We start from the raw sequence: 21,272 nt of genomic DNA, 5'->3' as shown, positions 1-21,272 counted from the left end.
ACATCTACAAAACATCTACAAACATCTACAAAACATCTACAAACATCTACAAACATCTACAAACATCTACAAACAACAAACATCTACTCTACAAACATCTACAAACATCTACAAACATCTACAAACATCTACAAACATCTACAAACATCTACAAACATCTACAAACATCTACAAACATCTACAAACATCTACAAACATCTACAAACATCTACAAACATCTACAAAACATCTACAAACAAAAACATCTACAAACATCTACAAACATCTACAAACATCATCTACAAACATCTACAAACATCTACAAACATCTACAAACATCTACAAAATCATCTACAAAACATCTACAAACATCTACAACATCTATCTATAAACATCTAAAAACATCTACAAACATCTACAAACATCTACAAACATCTACAAACATCTACAAACATCTACAAACATCTACAAACATCTACAAACATCTATAAACATCTACAAACATCTACAAACATCTACAAACATCTACAAACATCTACAACACATCTACAAACATCTACAAACATCTACAAACATCTATAAACATCTACAAACATCTATAAACATCTACAAACATCTACAAACATCTACAAACATCTACAAACATCTATAAACATCAGGCTCAGGGTTTAGAAACGGGACTTTAGACTTTAGTTAGACTCAGATTTAAAGGTTGTACAGAGGATTTTACAAGGAAAGAAAAACACAGCGACTGTTTGTTCTTTTTCAAATGTTGGTCACCTCCTCCTCCACCGCTCCCTCAGTAGAAACATCTCCTCCCGCCTCCTCCTCACTCTAGAAATCATGCTCGTTTTCAGCCGCTGCACGCTTAGAATCGCTGTTGAAGTTTCGTGTCCAGAAGTCATTTATCGACCAACACGTGAGCCTTTCGACCCTTCGTCTGCTTCAGTCGCGCCATCGCTGGAAGGAATCTCCAAGAATCGCCTTAGTTTGTCTTCGCTCCTTTTCCCTTTCGATTCTTATTTCAGCAACCTCAAAACACGGACTTTCTTTCTTTCGCGGTGAACTGGTCGTTGATTCTCGTCGACCATCGCGATAAACTTTGCGCAAACTGCGAGGAAGCAACAGTTCAGGAAAAAGTCGCTCAGAACCGCTGCGTCGGTCGAGTAAACGGCGTCTTGCGTGTGTGGAATGTGTGAGAGGAGAACGTAAACCACGTAAACCACGTAAACCCAACGCACCAGCGAGTCGGTTACAACTAAGAACTTAGGTTAGGTTTGGTTCGGTCGCTTTATTCGTATCCGTAGGTAAATTAGTTTTGCAGATTTGAGGCTGGTTCAACATTTCACATTTGATTCATCCACATTATGAAGAAAAACGCAAATAAAAACACAATCACAAATGAAAGTGTTCCAGAGCTCCAGAGCAGAACAGTTTGTTTCATAAACAATTAATTAAATTCATCCATCACACTTGGCTAAAATCACAGTAAATATTAAATAAGTTTTCCAAGTTGTTAGATAAATTGATCACAATTTATTCATAAGTTTGACAGCAGACGCAACAAAGCAGCTTTTAAAACGATTAGTTCTAGATCTTGGGACTAAAAGCCTCAGACCAGATGGAAGCAGCTGAAGCTCTGAGTTTAGAGGATGTTTCACGTCTTTTAGGATCTTCTGGGTCGTCGTCTGTGAGCGTCCTGAGCTCTGAAGATGAACAATCACCAACTCGCCCGTTTCACCGACTGATTCAGGAAGTTCTTGTTTTTATCAGAGAAGCTTCAAAACCACGACATGACACATGACATCACAAGGTGAAGCAGAGCGTTTGGAGTTTTGGAGACGTAGACAGACTCAGAATAAAGAGTCACTCAAACAAACACAACTCCAGCTCTGAGTGTGACGAGGGAACAGTGTTAGAACATTAGAACATTAGAACATTAGAACATTAGAACATTAGATCGTAGATGTTTCTGACTCTTTTCTCTTTGTACATTTTGTTAATTCTTGGTGTTTTCTCCTCAGACACGTCGCTCATTTTATGTTAAACGTTCCATTTCCGTCGGTTCAGAGACCTCGGATTCTGGTCCAGGTGAGATTCACCAACAGTGATGATTGACGGGACTGATGTGTGACGTTTGTGTGACGTTTGTGTGACGTGTGTGTCTTTTGTGTGTCCACAGTTGTCTCCTCACGACAGTCTGATCCTGAGTCAGCCCGTGTCCTCGCCGCTGCCCCTCAGGTACGTACAACACTTTTACTCTGATACTTCTGATACTTTTACTCTGTCATACTGAAGTACTGATCCTTTTCAGTCAGGAGTTTTGCCTGTGTGCCTCTGACAGAATGTTCAGCAGTTACCGCGGTGATCAGTGTTGGGAATCATGGCGTTTAAGTAAAACGGCGCTACATTTTCAGTAACGGAGTGATCTAAAGAATGACTCTCCCCATCGTTACAGCGCCGTTCTCGTTACGGGGAAATATGTCGTAAAGTGTCGCGTTACAGTCGGGTTGAATGAGGCGTCGCGGTGTCGGGTTTCATGCGGCGACAGACGGACGTCATCAGCAGGAGCGAGGAGCGCGAGGGACAGAGCAGGGACAATGTGATTGGCTAAGAAGTTGGGTGGGCGGAGTCTCTTGTTTCACGTCTCACTGCTGTTATACCGTTAAATACCTGCTGAAAAATACGGTTATTTATTTATTCGTCATTCAGTTACTATAAAGTTCTTTGATGCAGTAGTATATAAGATGAAAAATAAAAGGATAATTACTTTACTGAGTCATTCATTACTTTTACAGCCCAGTAACTGAGTTACTAACTCAGTTACTTTATGGGGCAAGTATTATGTAACGGTGACTAATTACTTTTTTAAAGTAAAATGCTCAACACTGATGGAGACACACTGCACACTTTTGCCAACAATGCCAAAAAAAAGTTTTTAAAAAAATTAATAATACACAGAGGATTTAGATCAGGAGCCGTTGTTTTTGACTTTGAGTCTGAAATAAAGAAATTTGTCTGGTTTTATGTATTTTATTTATTTTTTATTTATATCTGTTGTGTTTCTGTGTTAGTGCACAGAGCCTGTGTGTGATTGGGGTTTTTTGTGTGTGATTGTGTGTTTTTGTGTGTGTTTTTAGTGGGGGGAGCCTGTCGACGTTGCTGTTGAACCTGGGCCCTAAAAACGCGGTGACTCTTCTGGTTTTGGCCGTCACAGAACATAAGATCCTGGTCCACTCGCTGCGTCCGGCCGTTCTGACCAGTGTGACCGAAGCTCTGGTCTCTGTGAGTCTCACACACTCGGATGAGGAGAAAATACCTGGACGACTGAGGGATTCTTCACACACACACTCGGATGTTTCACACGTCGTTTAGCCGCGCTGCTCGTTCACCATTTAAACATGTGTCAGTCCCTCCTGTGACCTGTAGGGGGCAAAGACGCCGCAGTGATTTAACCTGATGGAAAATAAGTCCACGTTCAGACTGCAGGACTTAATGCCCAATTCAGATTTTTTTTTGCGAGGTCGTTCACATTTCCAGTTAAATGTGACTTGTGTGTGACTCCAGTGTGAACTTTAAACGCCCCAAAAGTGTCCCACATGTGACACTGGAGACACGACGACGTCACACACAGAGAAACCTAAACATGGATGCAGCATCGAGCACCTGGAGATTTTGAAGCTGTTGTCGAACCGGAGCCAGAGCATGAACAGATGAACAGATGATTTGTTTTCAGGAGGAGATTGAGAAGGAGAAGGACGAGGTTTTTTGGTCGTGGAGTTTTGTGGAGCAGCGGCAGCAACGTCCAGAGAAAAGAACGTGTGTGTGCAGAGTCACAGAGTGGACGACTGATCTGAGCTTCACTGCTTCACTCACATGGAGTTCATGCACTATTTTTGTGAAGTCTTCGTGAACAACATTTGAAGAACTCTTTTCGGGGACAGGGTTCTTCTTTAGTAACGCAGATATCCAGCAATTCTATCGACTAAACTCTGAGCTTGTCTCCTAAAATCTGGTCCAGTTGTTGGTAAAATGAACAGGTCACACGTTTGTTTGAGTCTTTATCCTCCTTGTTTTTTCTCGCAGGATCTTTATTTTCGTTGACACTGGAGCCAGGACACCTGTAGCTGCGCTCGGACATTTCTTTAGCTTTCATTTCAAAAACCATCTGGTTCTGTTATCTGATATCCTCCCAAATATGAATGAACTCACTAACCTCGCTTTCCCTCCACTGACGAGACTCGGAGTCTTCAGAGTTCAAAACTTCTCTTGTGTTGTCGTCCGCTGTGGTTGTGTTTTTCTTCCAGTTTCCACCTCCTTCAGTGCAGAAAAGTGATTTAATCTGCGTTCAGTCTGCAGCCTGAAGTGACCCAAATCTGATTTTTCTTACGCCCCTAATGCTCCTGTATCTGATCTTTCAAATGTGACTCAGGACACTTGGATCTGTGCTCCTAAAACCCAAACAGATCTGATCTTTTGACACGCGACTTCAGTCTGAATGTCCAGCCTACACGTCACCAACAAGAAACAAATGACACTGTTCTGCTGAAGGAGGCGGAAACAGAAGAAAGACACAACCACGACGGACGACAAGGGAATTTTGAGGCTCGGAAGGTTCAGAGTCTCGTCAGTGGAAGGAAAGTGAGGTTAGTGAGTTCATTCATATTTGGGGGGATCGATGTGTTCAGGACAAATTGGACGCGTCTTATCGGACCCAGGTGTTTTTGAAATGTCCGAGAGCAGCTACAGACGGAACTGGCTTCAATGTCAATGAAAAATAAAGATCCTGCGAGAAAAAACAAGGAGGATAAAGACTCAAACAAACAAAACGGCCGTGGATGTGTGACCTGAACATTTTACCAACAACTGGACCAGATTTTGGGAGACAAGCCCAGAGTTTAGCCGATAGAATTTCTGGAGATCTGCGTTACTGAAGAGGAACCCTGCCCCAAGAAGAGTTCTTCAAAAGTTGTTCAGGAAGAGTTCACTAAAATGAAGCAGTGAAGCTCAGATCAGATCAGTCGTCCACTCTGCGACTCTGCACACACACGTTTCTTTTCTACGGACGTCGCTGCCGCTGCTCCACAAAACTCCACGTTCAAAAAACCTCGTCCTTCTCCTTCTCAGTCTCCTCCTGAAAACAAATCATCTGTTCATGTTCTGGCTCCGGTTCCACAGCAGCTTTAAAATCTCCAGGTGCTCGATGCTGCGTCCAGGTTTAAGTTTCTCTGTGTGTGACGTCGTCATGTCTCCGATCCTCATGCGAGACACTTTTGGGGCGTTTAAAGTTCACAACAAGTCACATTTAATTGGAAATTCCACAAAAAAATCCGAACTGAGCATTAAATCCTGCAGTCTGAACGTGAACTAAGAGACTCAGTGCTACAACATTTTAAATAAGTGAAACACCAAATGAAGGATGACACCTGAAGGATGCACTGATCTCTGAGGAAATCTATAATACATAACATTATATAACAGAACAGAATCACAAAAGTGTCAGATTGGCCTTTGGAAACACATTTATTTAGTGATTTACCAGAAAAAGGCTCAAACTGCGCAGTCTGTTTTCTTTATTCTCGGATTTCTGGCAAATAAAAACGCCTTTCATTTCATTGATTTTCTTTTCTTGCACAAAAACATTTCAGACTTTATCTCAGCCATTTAACACAAAAGTGATTTCTTCTTCTTCTCCTTCCAAAGTTTGAAGTGTAATCCACATTTGACAGGAGCCTGGAGTCTGCAGAGCGTAAAAACCGACATCTGGAAATGACTCATCTCCAGCTCGATTCATATTTTATTAATGGTCCGAACCTCCCTGCGAAATGTTCACCAGAGTCTGTGTGTGTTCGGGTTTAGACAGCGGGAAGGACAATAAATGTGTCTCCAAAAAGAAAAACAGCACACGCACACACACCCCCACGCACACACGCACACACACGCACACACACACACACACACACACACACACACACTGGACTGACGCTCTCCTGTTCCTGTAGGAGCTGAGTGCTCTTATGTAATGTTGAGTTCATGTGAAAAGAGCCTCCCTCCCTCACAAACGGACCTGGACTCTGCTCAGATCTGGACCTTTTACTGTTTCACAACATTTGCACATGCTTCACTGGGTTGTTTTTTTTTTTCATTATCAGCCATGTTCTAATGTTCTAATGTTCTAATGTTTCCTGGACACACTCAGAGCTGGAGTCGTGTTTGTTTCATTCACATGTTGGAGTAAATCTTTATTATTCGTCTGTTACATCTCCACGTGTGAATGAAATAAAACACAACTCCAGGTTTGTGACGAGGAAACGACTTTGGAACAGGTCAGAGAATAAAGCAGAAACTTTAAAGCAGCACCTGCACAAACCTGATCTGAAAGACACGAGTTTAAAACGATGAAAATATAAAATGTGCTGCACAGACACTTTTCCTTTTTCCAAACTGTGGCTCTGTCACTGAATCATTTACTAAAAGAAATAAAAATATCCTCGAAATATCGAAACAGCCGAACATGACATCACCAGAGTGCACGATACTTCCATATTTCAGTATTGTGCACTCAACTCACACTCACTTCCGCTCACACTCACTTTGCGCTCACACTCACTTCGCTCACACTCTTGTGCACTTCGCTCACACTCACTCCGCTCACACTCTTGTGCACTTCGCTCACACTCACTCGCTCACACTCACTCCGCTCACACTCTTGTGCACTTCGCTCACACTCACTCCGCTCACACTCTTGTGCACTTCGCTCACACTCACTCCGCTCACACTCACTCCGCTCACACTCTTGTGCACTTCACACTCACACTTGTGCACTCACTCACACTCACTTCGCTCACACTCACTCCGCTCACACTCTTGTGCACTTCGCTCACACTCACTTCGCTCACACTCACTCCCTCACACTCTTGTGCACTTCGCTCACACTCACTTCGCTCACACTCACTTCGCTCACACTCTTGTGCACTTCGCTCACATCTGCTCACACTCACACTCCGCTCACACTCTTGTGCACTTCGCTCACACTCACTTCGCTCACACTCACTCGCTCACACTCTTGTGCACTTCGCTCACACTCACTCCGCTCACACTCTCACTTCGCTCACACTCACTCCGCTCACACTCTTGTGCACTTCGCTCACACTCACTTCGCTCACACTCACTTCGCTCACACTCTTGTGCACTCCGCTCACTCACGCTCACACTCTTGTGCACTTCGCTCACACTCACTCCGCTCACTTCGCTCACACTCTTGTGCACTTCACTCACTCGCTCACACTCACTCCGCTCACACCTCACTTGCTCTCACTTCGCTCACACTCTTGTGCACTCCGCTCACACTCTTGTGCACTCCGCTCACACTCTTTTGCACTCCGCTCACACATTTCTCTTGTGCTTTGTGCTGTTGTAGTTGATCTTTCCGTTCCACTGGCCGTGCCCGTACATCCCCCTGTGCCCGCTGGCGTTGGCGGGCGTCCTGAGCGCCCCGTGCCCGTTCATCGTGGGCGTGGACTCTCGATACTTCGACCTGTACGTGCCCCCGGCCGACATCAGCTGCGTGGACCTGGACACCAACACCATCTCACAGTGAGACCTTCACATTTTCATCTCACTCTTTCTATGATGTATAGACATGGAAATATTAAAGTTCATCTTAAAGTCTAATCTAAAGTACAGAGTGTTCTTCACCTCTGCCCTGAGCCCGGAGCTCTGCCGCTTTTACACACCTCACTCTGGGTCTAAACAAAAAGAAAAAGGGCGTCTCTGAGTCTCTGAGTCTCTGAGTCTCTGAGTCTCTGAGTCTCTGAGTCTTATGTAACAGTTTTTCAGAGCTCCCAGTGCTTCACCACTGCCCCACATCCACCTCCAGTCTGTTACACTCAACTCCCCCTCACTGTGGTCAGGAGCAGGGCAGGAGCAGGGCAGGAGCAGGAGCAGGTGTCAGGGGCAGGAGCAGGTGTCAGGGCAGGTGTCGGGGCAGGAGCAGGGCAGGTGTCAGGTGTCAGGTGTCAGGGCAGGAGCAGGTGTCAGGGCAGGTGTGGGGCAGGGTGTCGGGCAGGTGTCGGGGCAGGTGTCGGGGCAGGTGTCGGGGCAGGTGTCGGGGCAGGTGTCGGGGCAGGTGTCGGGGCAGGTGTCGGGGCAGGTGTCGGGTAGGGCTGGGTATCGTTAAGAAGCTGCCGATACGATACAAACCTCGATACATAGGCCACGATACGATACATGTCACGATACAGTGCAGTTTTGATTCGATACGATATATTTCAAATCGATTTGATACGGTTCACTAAAAATAATGTTAAAGTTCATATGAAACACAAACATTTTAATCCTCAAAACAGTGAAAATGTCAAATGTGTCGCATTAAACAAGTTTTCTTTCACTAAACAAGCAACAAAACTGTAGCTCTGTAACAAAATAATTTAGTTAAATAAACCAAAAAATACTCTTGGTGATATATCGATACAGCAGCCTATGATATCAATACTGTATCATCACATAAAACGATACGATACATTGATATTTCAATATTTTTGCTCACCCCTAGTGTCGGGGCAGGTGACAGGGCAGGAGCAGGGCAGGTGTCGGGGCATTTCTCCTTTATTGTTACGTCTTTTCCAAATGTTTAATTTAGGGTTTTTTTTTTTTTATATTTTTATTAGGAACATTAACAGAAAATACACAATGAAATATACTTTTTTTTCCCTCTTGTTGCACACACACTCTGTAATAAACCTGCATAAAACACAAGCATCAACAATAAACATGTACAGAGAATAATAACAGGATGTTTTTTTTCTTTTTCATAAAGAACATCCTCGTCCCGACTCGTCTCATCTCGTCGTTAAACCACAAACACAAAGCTCCATCAATTAAATATTAAATATTCCAAATTACAGAAACAGCAGGTTATAATTATAATAACTACAACAGGGAGGTGCTGGTACGTTCATGTTCTATAAACTTGTAAATTAGAAAAATAAGAAATAAAGCATTGCCACACCTGCAATCATCTCTCTGTACATCTCCTTCGTGTATATTTAATTTTTTCAAGTTGTAAAAATCCCACCGTCTCTAAGCCATGGAGAAAAAGAAGGACATTTGTCAGATTTCCAGTGTAAAAGCAACACAGCGAATGTTTAGTTTTGACTTTCGTTTGCGTGTTGTGTTTCAGAAAAGACGATAAAAAGGCGGTGACGTGGAAGCTGCTGCCGCGGAGAGCCTGCAAACACCTCCTGAGCAGCCTGAACAAAGTGCACCAGCAGCTCCTGCAGGGTGAGGCTCCTCATCAACATCTCACATCTTCACCCACTCACATCTTCACCCACTCACATCTTCACCCACTCACATCTTCACCCACTCACATCTTCACCCACTCACATCTTCACCCACTCACATCTTCACCCACTCACATCTTCACCCTCTCACATCTTCACCCACTCACATCTTCACCCACTCACATCTTCACCCTCTCACATCTTCACCCACTCACATCTTCACCCTCTCACATCTTCACCCTCTCACATCTTCACCCTCTCACATCTTCACCCACTCTCACATCTTCACCCACTCACATCTTCACCCTCTCACATCTTCACCCACTCACATCTTCACCCACTCACATCTTCACCCACTCACATCTTCACCCACTCACATCTTCACCGTCTCCTGCCCACGTCTCAAACTTTCACTTTGGCTGCGTTCACACTGCACCTGAAGTTTCCCAAATCTGATTTTTTGTCTCTATGTTCCTGTATCTGATCTTTTAATGACGTCTGAACCACACAGATCTGATGTTTTCACATGTGACCAGGACACTTGGATCTGTGCTCCTGAAACTGATCCATATCTGATCTTTAACATGTGACTTGAGTGTGAACAGTCAGGTCACATTCATCCACCTACACGTCATCAACAAGACACAAACGTCACTATTCTGCACTGAAGTAGAGAAAACTGTTCATGATCCATGTGACTGAAGTGAAGCACATCTCCACTCACCACAAAACACCACCAAAAACTGGGACTAAACTTCTAACCTAAAACTGGGACTAAACTAAATCTAACCTTAAAACAAGGATAAACAAAAATGTTGTTCATGTTGGTGGCTCCGGTACGAGAGGAACTTTAAAATCTCCAGGTGCTCGATGCTGCGTCCATGTTTGTTCAACTTGTGTAAACACAGAGACGCTCGCTGCGGTTGACGTCGTCGTGTCTCCAGTGTCACATGTGGGACACTTTTGGACCGTTTAATGTTCACACTGGAGTCACATACAAGTCACATTTAACTGGAAATGTGAACGACCTCGAAAAAACATCGGATTTTACAAAAAAAACGGAATTGAGCGTTAAACCTGCAGACTGAACGGAGACTTTTATATCATGTGTTTGGAAGCTGAGGAAGCGAACGTGCTAAAGTCAAACCTCCAGATCCAGATTCACTGTGATTGGTCAAACCCACCTGTCACTCAGAGCCTGACGGGAGGAGGGCGTTAAGAGTGTGAACGTCTGGTGTTTCAGTGCTGAGTTGGATTAAACTGAACATTTTTAAGGGGAGACGCTGCGTTTATTTTTCAGTTTTTAGTTTTTGCTTCAGTTCGGCGTCTCTCTGCACCGAAACACGACTGAATATTTCATTCAATCACCTCACAGCCGGACATTTAGATCTTGTACTTAAAGCTGCACTGTGTCACTTTCTGGTCACCTGCTCATTTCTCTGCTTTGCCTGGAATGTTCCGCAGTGTGACTTTAAACATACTTAACATTCATTCAATTACAGGTGGTTTTAGAGCTAAAAAAAACTCAAAAAACAGACTTTGTGACTGTGAGCGGGGTCGCCTCTCCACAGATCTGACCTGGAACTCAGTCTGGTTTGGTCTCCATGGAGATAGAGCAATAATCAATAACATTTCCATGGAGAAAAGCATTTGAAAAGTTACACAATGCAGCTTTAACAAGATTTTGATGAAACTTACAATTTTTTTTTTAAATATATCTGATTCCAATTCTGATTTATTAAAGATTTAACTCAAAAAATGTTTCTAAATCCGATCTCCGAAGTCCGTCCGGGCGTTTCGTTTCTCACACTGCACTTGTACAAAACTGTGTAACTCGAGCAGGAGCCGGGGGGACTCGCCAGATGCGCGTTTTTTGCTGCTACAGAAAAAAAACTGAATGTGGTTTTCGAACACATGGATTCAATTTAAGCCCCAAACCCAACACCCAGCGGCCACAGTTCATCTGGTGCACGAGAAAACAGAGACGCGCCGAGGAAACGTGCAGCGGAGAAACGGGAAATGTGAGGAAACTGCTGATTCAGAGGAGGTTTTCTTGACGTCTGTGTGAACGTGAACGAGACGACGAACTCTGAGCTGTTAAAGGGACGAGGTTGTTGTTATTATTTGGTAACACTTTATAATAACTACACCTTATTTAGCCTTAATAAAGCATGAATAAAGACTTAATTAATAATGAACAAAGACTTAATTAATAATGATTCACACTTAGTAACTACTTAATTACTGCCTTAATTAGCACTTGCACTTAATTTACCTGTGCTGTAAATAGTTACTCATAATTATTTCATACTTAATTACTCATGAACTAACCATCTGAGCATTTATTAATCATTAGTAAACTATGAGAGAATGATTTACTAATAATGCAAAGCAATGATCATTCAGGCAGCTGTTATCTGTTAGTTAAGTCTTTCTGAGAGCTTTTCTAAAGTGAAGATGAATTACTCTTTATTAAGCATTTACTAAGCGTGAATCATTGCTAAATTAAAGCTTTGTTCATTATTAATTGAGTCTTTGTTCATGCTTTATTAAGGCTAAGTAAGGTGTAGTTATTATAAAGTGTTACCTTATAATTATTATGTTCTAAGAAGTGTTGGGAGTAACGTGTTATAAAAGTAACGATTTACTGTGCCGTGTTGTTTTTTTGCTGTAAGGCAAATGTGGCGTCACAGGAAAAAATATATATATATATTTACTTGGTACAAACGTCAGTAAAGTGCGTTACAATGGTTTAGTCCTGTTTTAGTCCTGTTTTAGTCCTGGTTTAGACCTGGTGTAGTCCTGGTTTAGTCCTGTGTTTAGTCCTGGTTTAGTCCTGGTTTCAGTCCTGGTTTAGTCCTGGTTTAGTCCTGGTTTAGTCCTGGTTTAGTCCTGGTTCAGTCCTGGTTTAGTCCTGGTTTAGTCCTGGTTTTAGTCCTGGTTTAGTCCTGGTTTAGTCCTGGTTTAGACCTGGTGTAAGTCCTGTTTAGTCCTGGTTTAGTCCTGGTTCAGTCCTGGTTGTTGTCCTGGTTTAGTCCTGGTTCAGTTCCTGGTTTTAGTCCTGGTTTAGTCCTGGTTTAGTTCTGGTTCAGTCCATATACGGTGTCAAAGTTCAGCATCTTCTCAGTTCTTTTATTGAGAGTAAATTAAAGTTCTGTAATATTCGTGTCATATTTTATATTTTAAACACAGTTAATATTATTTTAAAATAACAGGAACAAGTCATAAATAAACAGGACAGTTTTAAAGTCACTTGTCCGACACTGGTTCTAATGTCCTCGTCTCTCAGACCTGGAGCTGTGTTTTTATTTTATTCACGTTTAACACACAAACCTGCACATTTAACACGAGTTCTTTCTCAAACACAAAACACAAAACTGCAGGTTTGTTTCTGAGGAGGACACAGTGTGAGAACATCACTTAAAGCTCACAGGAGTCAGTTTTGTTTCATCTAGGACCTTCCAGATCAAATCCAAATCCAGTTTATTTATAAAACACTAAAAAAATAACAAAGTCGACCAAAGTGCTGCACATAAAGATAAAAACATAAGTGTAATACAACGAAAAAACACATATACAACAATTATTGATCAGGAAAAGACTCGAAACGAGTTAAAAGTGAAAGAAAAAACAAGAAGAGAATCAGCTGGTCTTATGTGAATAGACCATGAAAAGTTGGATAGTTCTGGATAGTTCTGAGATGTTCTGAGATGTTTTGAGATGTTCTGAGATTTTAAGATGTTCTGAGATGTTTTGAGATGTTCTGAGATCTTAAGATGTTTGAGATGTTTTTGAGATGTTTGAGATGTTCTGAGATCTTAAGATTTTTTAGATGTTCTCAGATCTTAAGATGTTCTGAGATGTTCTGAATCTTAAGATGTTTTGAGATGTTCTGAGATGATGTTTTGATGTTCTCAGATCTTAAGATGTTTTGAGACTGAGATGTTTGAGATGTTCTGAGATGTTAAGATGTTTTGAGATGTTTTGAGATGTTCTGAGATGTTCTGAGATCTTAAGATGTTTTGAGATGTTCTCAGATCTTAAGATGTTTTGAGATGTTCTGAGATGTTTTGAGATGTTCTGAGATGTTTTAAGATGTTCTGAGATGTTCTGAGATCTTAAGATGTTTTTGAGATGTTCTGAGATGTTCTGAGATCTTAAGATGTTTTGAGATGTTCTGAGATCTTAAGATGTTTTGAGATGTTCTGAGATGTTCTGAGATCTTAAGATGTTCTGAGATGTTCTGAGATGTTCTGAGATGTTCTGAGACGTTGTAACTCTGTCTTGTCGTTGCTCAGGGGCTCAGCTGAACCGCGACGACCTGCAGACGGAGCCCTCCATGACGGACAGCGAGCTGGAGGGCGGGAAGAGCCTCCAGACGCTGGAGCTGGAGATCCAAGAGGCCTTCCTCCGGTTCATGGCGTCCATCCTGAGAGGATACCGCTCGTACCTGCTGCCCATCACCCAGGCCCCGTCCGAGAAGACCACCGACGCCAGCTCGCTCTTCGACCTGCAGGGTAACACTCGCTCATCAGCTTTTCTATCATCTGCTGTAGTTTTCAGACCATGAGACGCACTTGAAACCCTTTAATTTTCTTAAAAATCTGCAGTTTGGTTTAAGTATTAATCCTGGTTGTTTTTACCGACCTCGAACTGATTTTCTGTGGAACACGGCGCTCAAAAAAACTGTCAAAATGTTTTAGTACGACTTTGGTAAACTACGAAGCCGCAACGATTGAAGGATTGTTGGAGCGTTACAGCGACTCGGGCTGGTATCATTAAGAAGTTACCGATACGATACATGTCTCGATACAGTGAACTTTTGATTCGCAGTGTCAGGGAGTAACAGATTACATGTACCGGCGTTAAGTAATCAGAGTACAAATTATGAGTAACTGTATTCAGTTACAGTTACTGTTTCAGTGAGTGGTAATTGGATTATAATACACATAATTTGTACTCTGATTACGTAACTCTGGTACATGTAATCTGTTACTCCCAACACTGTCCATCCAGTCGCTGTATTTGCAGAGGTCACTGGTGTTAGACTGGTGCATGTCAATGGTCATAGTTTATCCTGCCACTAAAAACAGACTCACCCACTTCACAAAACACCTGAAACAAATCTGTTATTACACCAGACTGTCCCTGTGAACGTCTGTGTCCAGAGAATCATTTTACAAGTAAAACTGACCTTGTGTCACATGAATCGTCGCATGTTGAGGGACTATTTTCTCATATATCAGTCCGCCGCTGCCGGGTTTTTTTTTATCAGGAAGAACAACTCACCGCTGCTGCTCAGACAGAAATCCTTCAAATATAAGGTTTGATTTACTTCTAAAATGATCGAGCACTTGAAAACACCACCAAAGATGAACTCAAACATGTGAATGAAACAAAACACAACCTCAGCTCTGTGTGTGACCAGGAACATTAGAACATTAAAAAGAAAAGATGAGAGTCGCGTCTTTCCGAGCAGATTTCTGTCATTCTCCTCCGTCTCTCTGTGATGTTGTAGAGAAAACGAGTGTCCAATAGGAGCTTTGTTTTGGTCCAAACTCAGTCGCTCCGTCCATTTTGATTGGTCCAAACTTTACCAAAGAGTGTAGTGAGTCAAAACAGTCGATGCTCTGAGCGTCTGTGGTCAGAACAAGTGAAAAAGTCACTCGAACTGCAGAAATTTCACAAATACATGGACAAATGACACATGTTGGTCTGTGGAATTGTGCCAGGTTCATTTGTTCTTCTGATATTTTGTGTTATTAATTATTTTTCCACACCAAGAGTTTGTTTGCTGAGGAAGACGTTGTCGGGTGTGAAAACAAACTCGTGGTCTGAAAAAAAGAACCTAATAAAAAAATAAGGAGATTTTTAGTTTATTTACAGACTTTATATTTCGCACTTTTGTAGCTAAGGACCTAAATTAAACATTTTTTATGTCCAAAAAGTTGTTTATACATGTTTGTGTGTGTTTTGTATGAAAGAGTGTTTTTTTTTTGTTTTTTTTATTTGTATATGACACAACTACAGCAGCAGATTGTGAAATAACAGGTTGTACTGATAAAAAGGATGTATAACACTATAAAGGGGAAGTTTTAACCACAAAATTAAGGAAAAAAATCCAGGTGAAGACAAATGTAGTAAAATTGCCTCAGGTGTTGAAGGTTTAAATCTCACAGGAGTCAGTTTGTTTGATGTAGGAGGTTTAGATCAGATCTTTCGGTCGGTTTGTCTTTGTGAATCATCAGTGTGATTTGTTATTTTTAGTATCAGATTGATTCTCCGTCTGAGTCATGATCACGGAGACATTAGGACAGAAACGACCGACGGCAGCGGGAGGAGGAGGAGGATTAACGGCGCCGTGTGAGGGCATCTGCCTCGTCTCTGCTCTTATGTAACAGGTGCTTTCATCCAGCGCTCGGCTTCTTCCTGCGAACGTCGAGCTCCGAGCGACAAAGGAGCTGAGTCACGGAGCCGTCAAACCCGTCACAACAAAAGCCTCCGTGCAACAGCGCAGAGAAACACTCACAGAAACTCACACGGAAACGACTCTAAACCTTCAAGACCTGAGGGCAGTTTTACTACATTTGTCTTCACCTGGATTTTTTTTTTCTTAATTTTGCGTTTAAACCTTTTCCCTCCTAATGAAGTGTTAGAACAATCTGTTATTTCACAATCTGCTGCTGGAGTCGTGTCAGAAAAGAACCAGAAATACAAAAAGGAAAATTCACTCTGTCACACAAACATGTAGAAACAACTTTTTGGATATAAAAAATTCATAATTTCGAGCCTTAGCTACAAAAGTGTAAAATATCAAGTCTGTAAATAAACTAAAAATCTCAAATTGTCTCAAAACAAAACAAAAAAAAGTGCAGTGTCCTAATGACTTGACTGGTGCAGGTCGTGGAAGCAGCTGGAGTCAGGTCCAGGTCACAGAGACACTTCACTTCTGTATTTCCATGAGTTTATTACATTTGGATTTGGACGTTTGGACTCAAATAAACATGAACATAAAAATAAAAGGGATGCACAATTCCACAGACCAAGATGGCTGCGTTCACACTGCACCTGAAGTGACACAAATCTGTTTTTTTGTCTCTATGTTCTTGTATCTGATCTTTTAATGTGAGTCTGAACCACACAGATCCGATTTTTTCAAATGTGACCCAGGACACTTGGATCTGTGCTCCTGAAACTGATCCATATCTGATCTTTAACATGTGACTTGAGTGTGAACAGTCAGGTCACATTCATCCACCTACACGTCATCAACAAGACACAAACGTCACTATTCTGCACTGAAGTAGAGAAAACTGTTCATGATCCATGTGACTGAAGTGAAGCACATCTCCACTCACCACAAACACCACCACCAAAAACCTGCTCCTTCTCCTTCTCAATCTCCTCCTTAAAACAAGTCAGTTGTTCATGTTGTGGCTCCGGTACGAGAGGAACTTTAAAATCTCCAGGTGCTCGATGCTGCGTCCATGTTTGTTCAACTTGTGTAAACACAGAGACGCTCGCTGCGGTTGACGTCGTCGTGTCTCCAGTGTCACATGTGGGACACTTTTGGACCGTTTAATGTTCACACTGGAGTCACATACAAGTCACATTTAACTGGAAATGTGAACGACCTCGAAAAAACATCGGATTTCACCAAAAAAATCAGAATTGAGCGTTAAACCTGCAGACTGAACGTAGCCGATGTGTCATTTGTCCATTTATTTGACAAATCTCTGCACTTAAAGCGACTTTTTCACTTGTTCTGAACACAGACGCTCAGAGCATCGACTGTTTTGACTCACTACACTCTTTGGCAAGGTTTGGACCAATCAAAATGGACGGAGTGACTGAGTTTGGACCAAAACAAAGTTCCTACTGGACACTTGTTTTCTCTACATCATCACACAGACACAGACGGAGGAAAATGACGGAGATCTGATTGGAAAGACACGACTCAGCTTTTCGAGGGGAAAAAAGTTTCTTTCTTTAATGGTTGTAAAGTTCTGTGTGGTTTTATAAAACAGATTCCCAGGTGTCGTGTACGATACTGTGGGTCTGGAAGAGTTAAAACACCACAAAAGCAGGAAAATCCCAGGAGACCAGTTTTTAAAGGTTTAATATCACGCAAAATGTGTTACAATGTGAGATTTAATCCTGGAGTCGTGTTTGTTTCATTCACATGTTCGAGTAACTCTTTATGAGTCTGTCTACATCTGTAAAACTCCAAACGCTCTGCTCCACCTTGTGATGTCATGAAATGGTGTCATATTCAGTCTGAAGCTCCAAAACTCTGCTCCTGGACGTCCTGGAGCTGGAGTCGTTCATCTCGGTCTCGGTCTCAGACTCTGACATTAAAAAAACTCTTCTGTTTGTTTTCCTGCAGGTTTCTTGAAGAGCCGCGATCGCTCCCATCAGAGGTTCTACTCGTTGATGATGAAGACACAGATGTTCAGCAGGTTCATCGAGGAGTGCTCCTTCGTCAGCGACAAAGACGCCAGCCTCGCCTTCTTCGACGAGTGCGTGGACAAGGTCAGGATCAGAACTCGCGCAGGTTTAGATCTGCTTCTGTTTGGGGTCACAGGGAGAAGTCAGCCTCTTCTCAGTCCACGGTGAATAATTAGGAGTGTTGCCGTAGCGATTAACAAATTTAAACTAAATATCCCGTTTTCTGAACCGTGAAAAGTCCCAAGGTGTGTTTATAACAGGAAGATGAAACCGCAGGGTCACGTAGAGGAGGTTCAGTATCTGAGGGTCAGGAGCATTTGAGGAGCCACACTTTTACACACAAACTGAACTGGAGCCAGAGTCCATGGAGCCCAAACACGCCCATGAACACTTCCTGTTTGGAGCGCGGCGGCTGAAGGGTCAGACACGTCCGTTCATATAAACAGATTGTGGATTCGTCGTCGCTCTTTGCTTTAGGACTTTGGAGACAAAACAGACGAGTCAATGTAAAGTGAACTGAAAAAAAATGTATTTGTTGGTTTCACGTGACAAGAATCCAGACCAAAAATCTAGACCAAGAAACCAGACCAAGAATCCAGACCAAGAATCCAGACCAAGAAACCAGACCAAGAATCCAGACCAAGAATCCAGACCAAAAATCTAGACCAAGAATCCAGACCAAAAATCTAGACCAAGAAACCAGACCAAGAATCTAGAACAAGAATCCAGAGCAAGAAACCAGACCAAGATCCAGAGTCAAGAATGTAGATTAAGTGTCCAGCACAAGAATCCAGAGCCAAGAATAAAGACCAAAAATCCAGACCAAGAATCTAGACCAAGAATCTAGACTAAGAGTCCAGAACAGGGATCCAGGGCCAAGAATCAAGACCATAAATCCAGACTAAGTATCCAGACCAAGAATCTAGAACAAGAATCTAGACCAGGAGTGGGCAAACTTTTTGACTCGTGGGCCACAAAGGTTTGAAGATATGACAGAAAGGCCGGACCAGGAGCAGATGGACGGAGTTTTTTGGTTAATCGACCTCATAAGAGGAAAAAATAACATGAGAAATAGAAAACGTGTCCCATGTTACTGAAATATCCCAAAACTGAAAATCATTACAAAACATCACAATTAAATCTGTGTGTTTCAAGTCCCACGGTTTTTACTATTTATTGAAATGATTTTTAAAACACACTGAAAATTATGATCATTATTATTATTATTATTATTATTATTATTATTATTATTATTATTATTATTCAAGTTCAGCAGGTTAGATTGAAAAGATAAAAGGGCTGCATATGGCCCCCGGGCCGTAGTTTGCCCACCCCTGATCCAGACCAAGAGTCCAGAGGAAGAGTCCAGTCTCAGGCCCAGAGTCCTGACTCCACAGGTCTGTGGTTTGCACCAGCACCAACAGGGCAGAGTCTGGTCAGGACTTGGATGGGACGACCCGGTGCTGCAGTGGCTCTGGTCAATACTGTTGTTGTGTCTTTAGGCAACACACTTCACCCATGGTTGAATTCCAGCACCATTAATAATATCACACTGCAAATGTCTCTGATCTGACCAAGATTTTAAATCAGGTTCATCTTGTTTTCAGATTTATGATCTTCTTACTCGTTCTGATTTGGTCGTATCGTCTTAAAAAGTGTCACATTTATTTCTTCAGTCAGAAAATCTTAAATTTAGGCGATAAATGTTTAAAAGAAACTACAATCCACTTACCAGAGTTTTCCCTGAAACACTTCACTTGTTTTTAGACTCAGAGTCTCTTGTGGGTAAAAATATTTGAGGGGAAGTGTCTTTCATTCAGACGGTGTCGTTGTTTTTGAGGCTTAAAAACACAAAAATCTGAACCCACCTCCAGAGTGTAAAAGTTGAATAATCTCCACTGTAGAGTTTCCGTCTACACTGCCCAAGACACAAAACTCTGGTCACATGTGCTCAGGTCGTGTACGAGTTTACGTCACAAACAAACGGCGCAGCTGAGGAGAAGGAAGGTTCTAGACATGTGTCGTGTGATTGTTTATCACATCACCACCGAGCCGCCTGGGAAACACGCACAATCGAATTCCACACACTTTTTCACCGCGTGGTGATGGGCTGTTTTTTTCATCCGCAACCGCAACCCAAAACTCATCATCCACTCGTCCGTTTGCACCTGCAGTTTTTTGACCAATTTTCAAAACTGCACCCACCCGCCGTCCGCTCAGTCTCCTCTGAGTTCAGAGTTTTTTTATTTGAGTAGTTAAACCGTCACCCGCCCAAATTTAATTAAAATTAAATTATTTTTCATCACGTCATCCGCCCGACCCTCAGTTTAGCCTTTACCATCCGCACATCGTCTGCACACAGATTTCCTCCCAAAAACACTCGACTAAACGCAGAATAAAAAGTGAAGACGCGACGGCACTTTTGCGTTTTTTCTGTTCAGACGTCATCAGATAAACGAAGCCTCAGTGACACAGATTTGCCCGATACTCGAGTCTGTTTATCTCAAAATTATCATCATGAACTTATTTCCAGCCCATGAAAACAGAAAACTTAAGAGAACTTGTCCAGTAAAATGATCTTGCTGCTTGGACACATCATTTCTCTAGTTTCAAGTCATTTTCTGATACATTTAAGTGTTTTTTGTAAGTGTTTTGTCCAGGTTTTTCTGCAGTGTCCTGTATATTCTTTTCCAGATCACTTGCTTTGAGTTTTCCTTCACTCTGTCTTGTTGATCTGTCCTTTTCTCTTCTGTTTTGTCTTTCTGCTCTTGGATCGTAGTTGTTCAGCAGTGGAGGAAAGGTAAGACAAACACAAACACAAACTGAGTAACGTAAAAATCTATAACCATAAAAGCACCGAGGCGCAGACACGGACAGTGTTGGGAAGTTTACTTTTAAAATGTAATCCCCTACAGATTACAGATTACACACCCCAAAATGTAGTTTGTAACATAATCCATTAAATTACTTAAAGTGAGTAACGTAATCTGATTACTTTGGATTACTTGATTTGCTGGAGAGAAGCAAAGACGAGGAAATCTTCACATAAGAAGTTTTGTCTGATAAAAGAAAATAAAAAGTCCAGACTTTACTGAACCAAATTAAAAATATTATTGATAAAAGAGGAGGAGACATGGTCTGCGCAGCATGGTTTAGTCCTGGTTTAGTCCTGTTAAATCCTGTTTTAGACCTGGTTTAGTCCTGTTTAGTCCTGGTTTAGTCCTGTTTAAATCTTGTTTTTAGACCTGGTTTTAGTCCTGGTTTTGAGTCCTATTTTAGACCTGGTTTTAGTCTTGGTTTTAGTCCTGGTTTAGTCCTGTTAAATCCTGTTTTAGACCTGGTTTAGACCTGGTTTAGTCCTGGTTTAGTCCTGTTTTTAGACCTGGTTTAGTCCTGTTTAGACCTGGTTTTAGTCTTGGTTTAGTCCTGGTTTAATCCTGTTAAATCCTGTTTTAGACCTGGTTTAGACCTGGTTTAGTCCTGGTTTAGTCCTGGTTAAATCTTGTTTTAGACCTGGTTTAGTCCTGGTTGAGTCCTGTTTTAGACCTGGTTTTAGTCTTG

General features: G+C 42.0%; 1 protein-coding gene across 1 annotated transcript in view; it reads left to right on the top strand.

Annotated features, from left to right (window-relative positions):
• Window positions 1-21,272, top strand: part of dennd4a (DENN/MADD domain containing 4A) — a 74,443-nt gene that overhangs the window by 20,324 nt on the left and 32,847 nt on the right. Inside the window, 7 exon segments of the mRNA XM_055155719.1 lie at window positions 2,004-2,070; window positions 2,162-2,220; window positions 3,120-3,264; window positions 7,400-7,575; window positions 9,161-9,261; window positions 13,562-13,780; window positions 17,650-17,795. Coding sequence (XP_055011694.1) covers window positions 2,004-2,070; window positions 2,162-2,220; window positions 3,120-3,264; window positions 7,400-7,575; window positions 9,161-9,261; window positions 13,562-13,780; window positions 17,650-17,795 — 913 coding nt within the window.

The sequence above is a fragment of the Boleophthalmus pectinirostris genome, unplaced genomic scaffold (assembly GCF_026225935.1).
Source record: "Boleophthalmus pectinirostris isolate CB_2022bp ecotype Guang Dong unplaced genomic scaffold, ASM2622593v1 HiC_scaffold_2, whole genome shotgun sequence".
Classification (NCBI taxonomy): Eukaryota; Metazoa; Chordata; class Actinopteri; order Gobiiformes; family Gobiidae; genus Boleophthalmus; species Boleophthalmus pectinirostris.
Note: the sequence above shows the minus strand (reverse complement) of the source record. Positions and strands in the feature narration are given on the sequence as shown.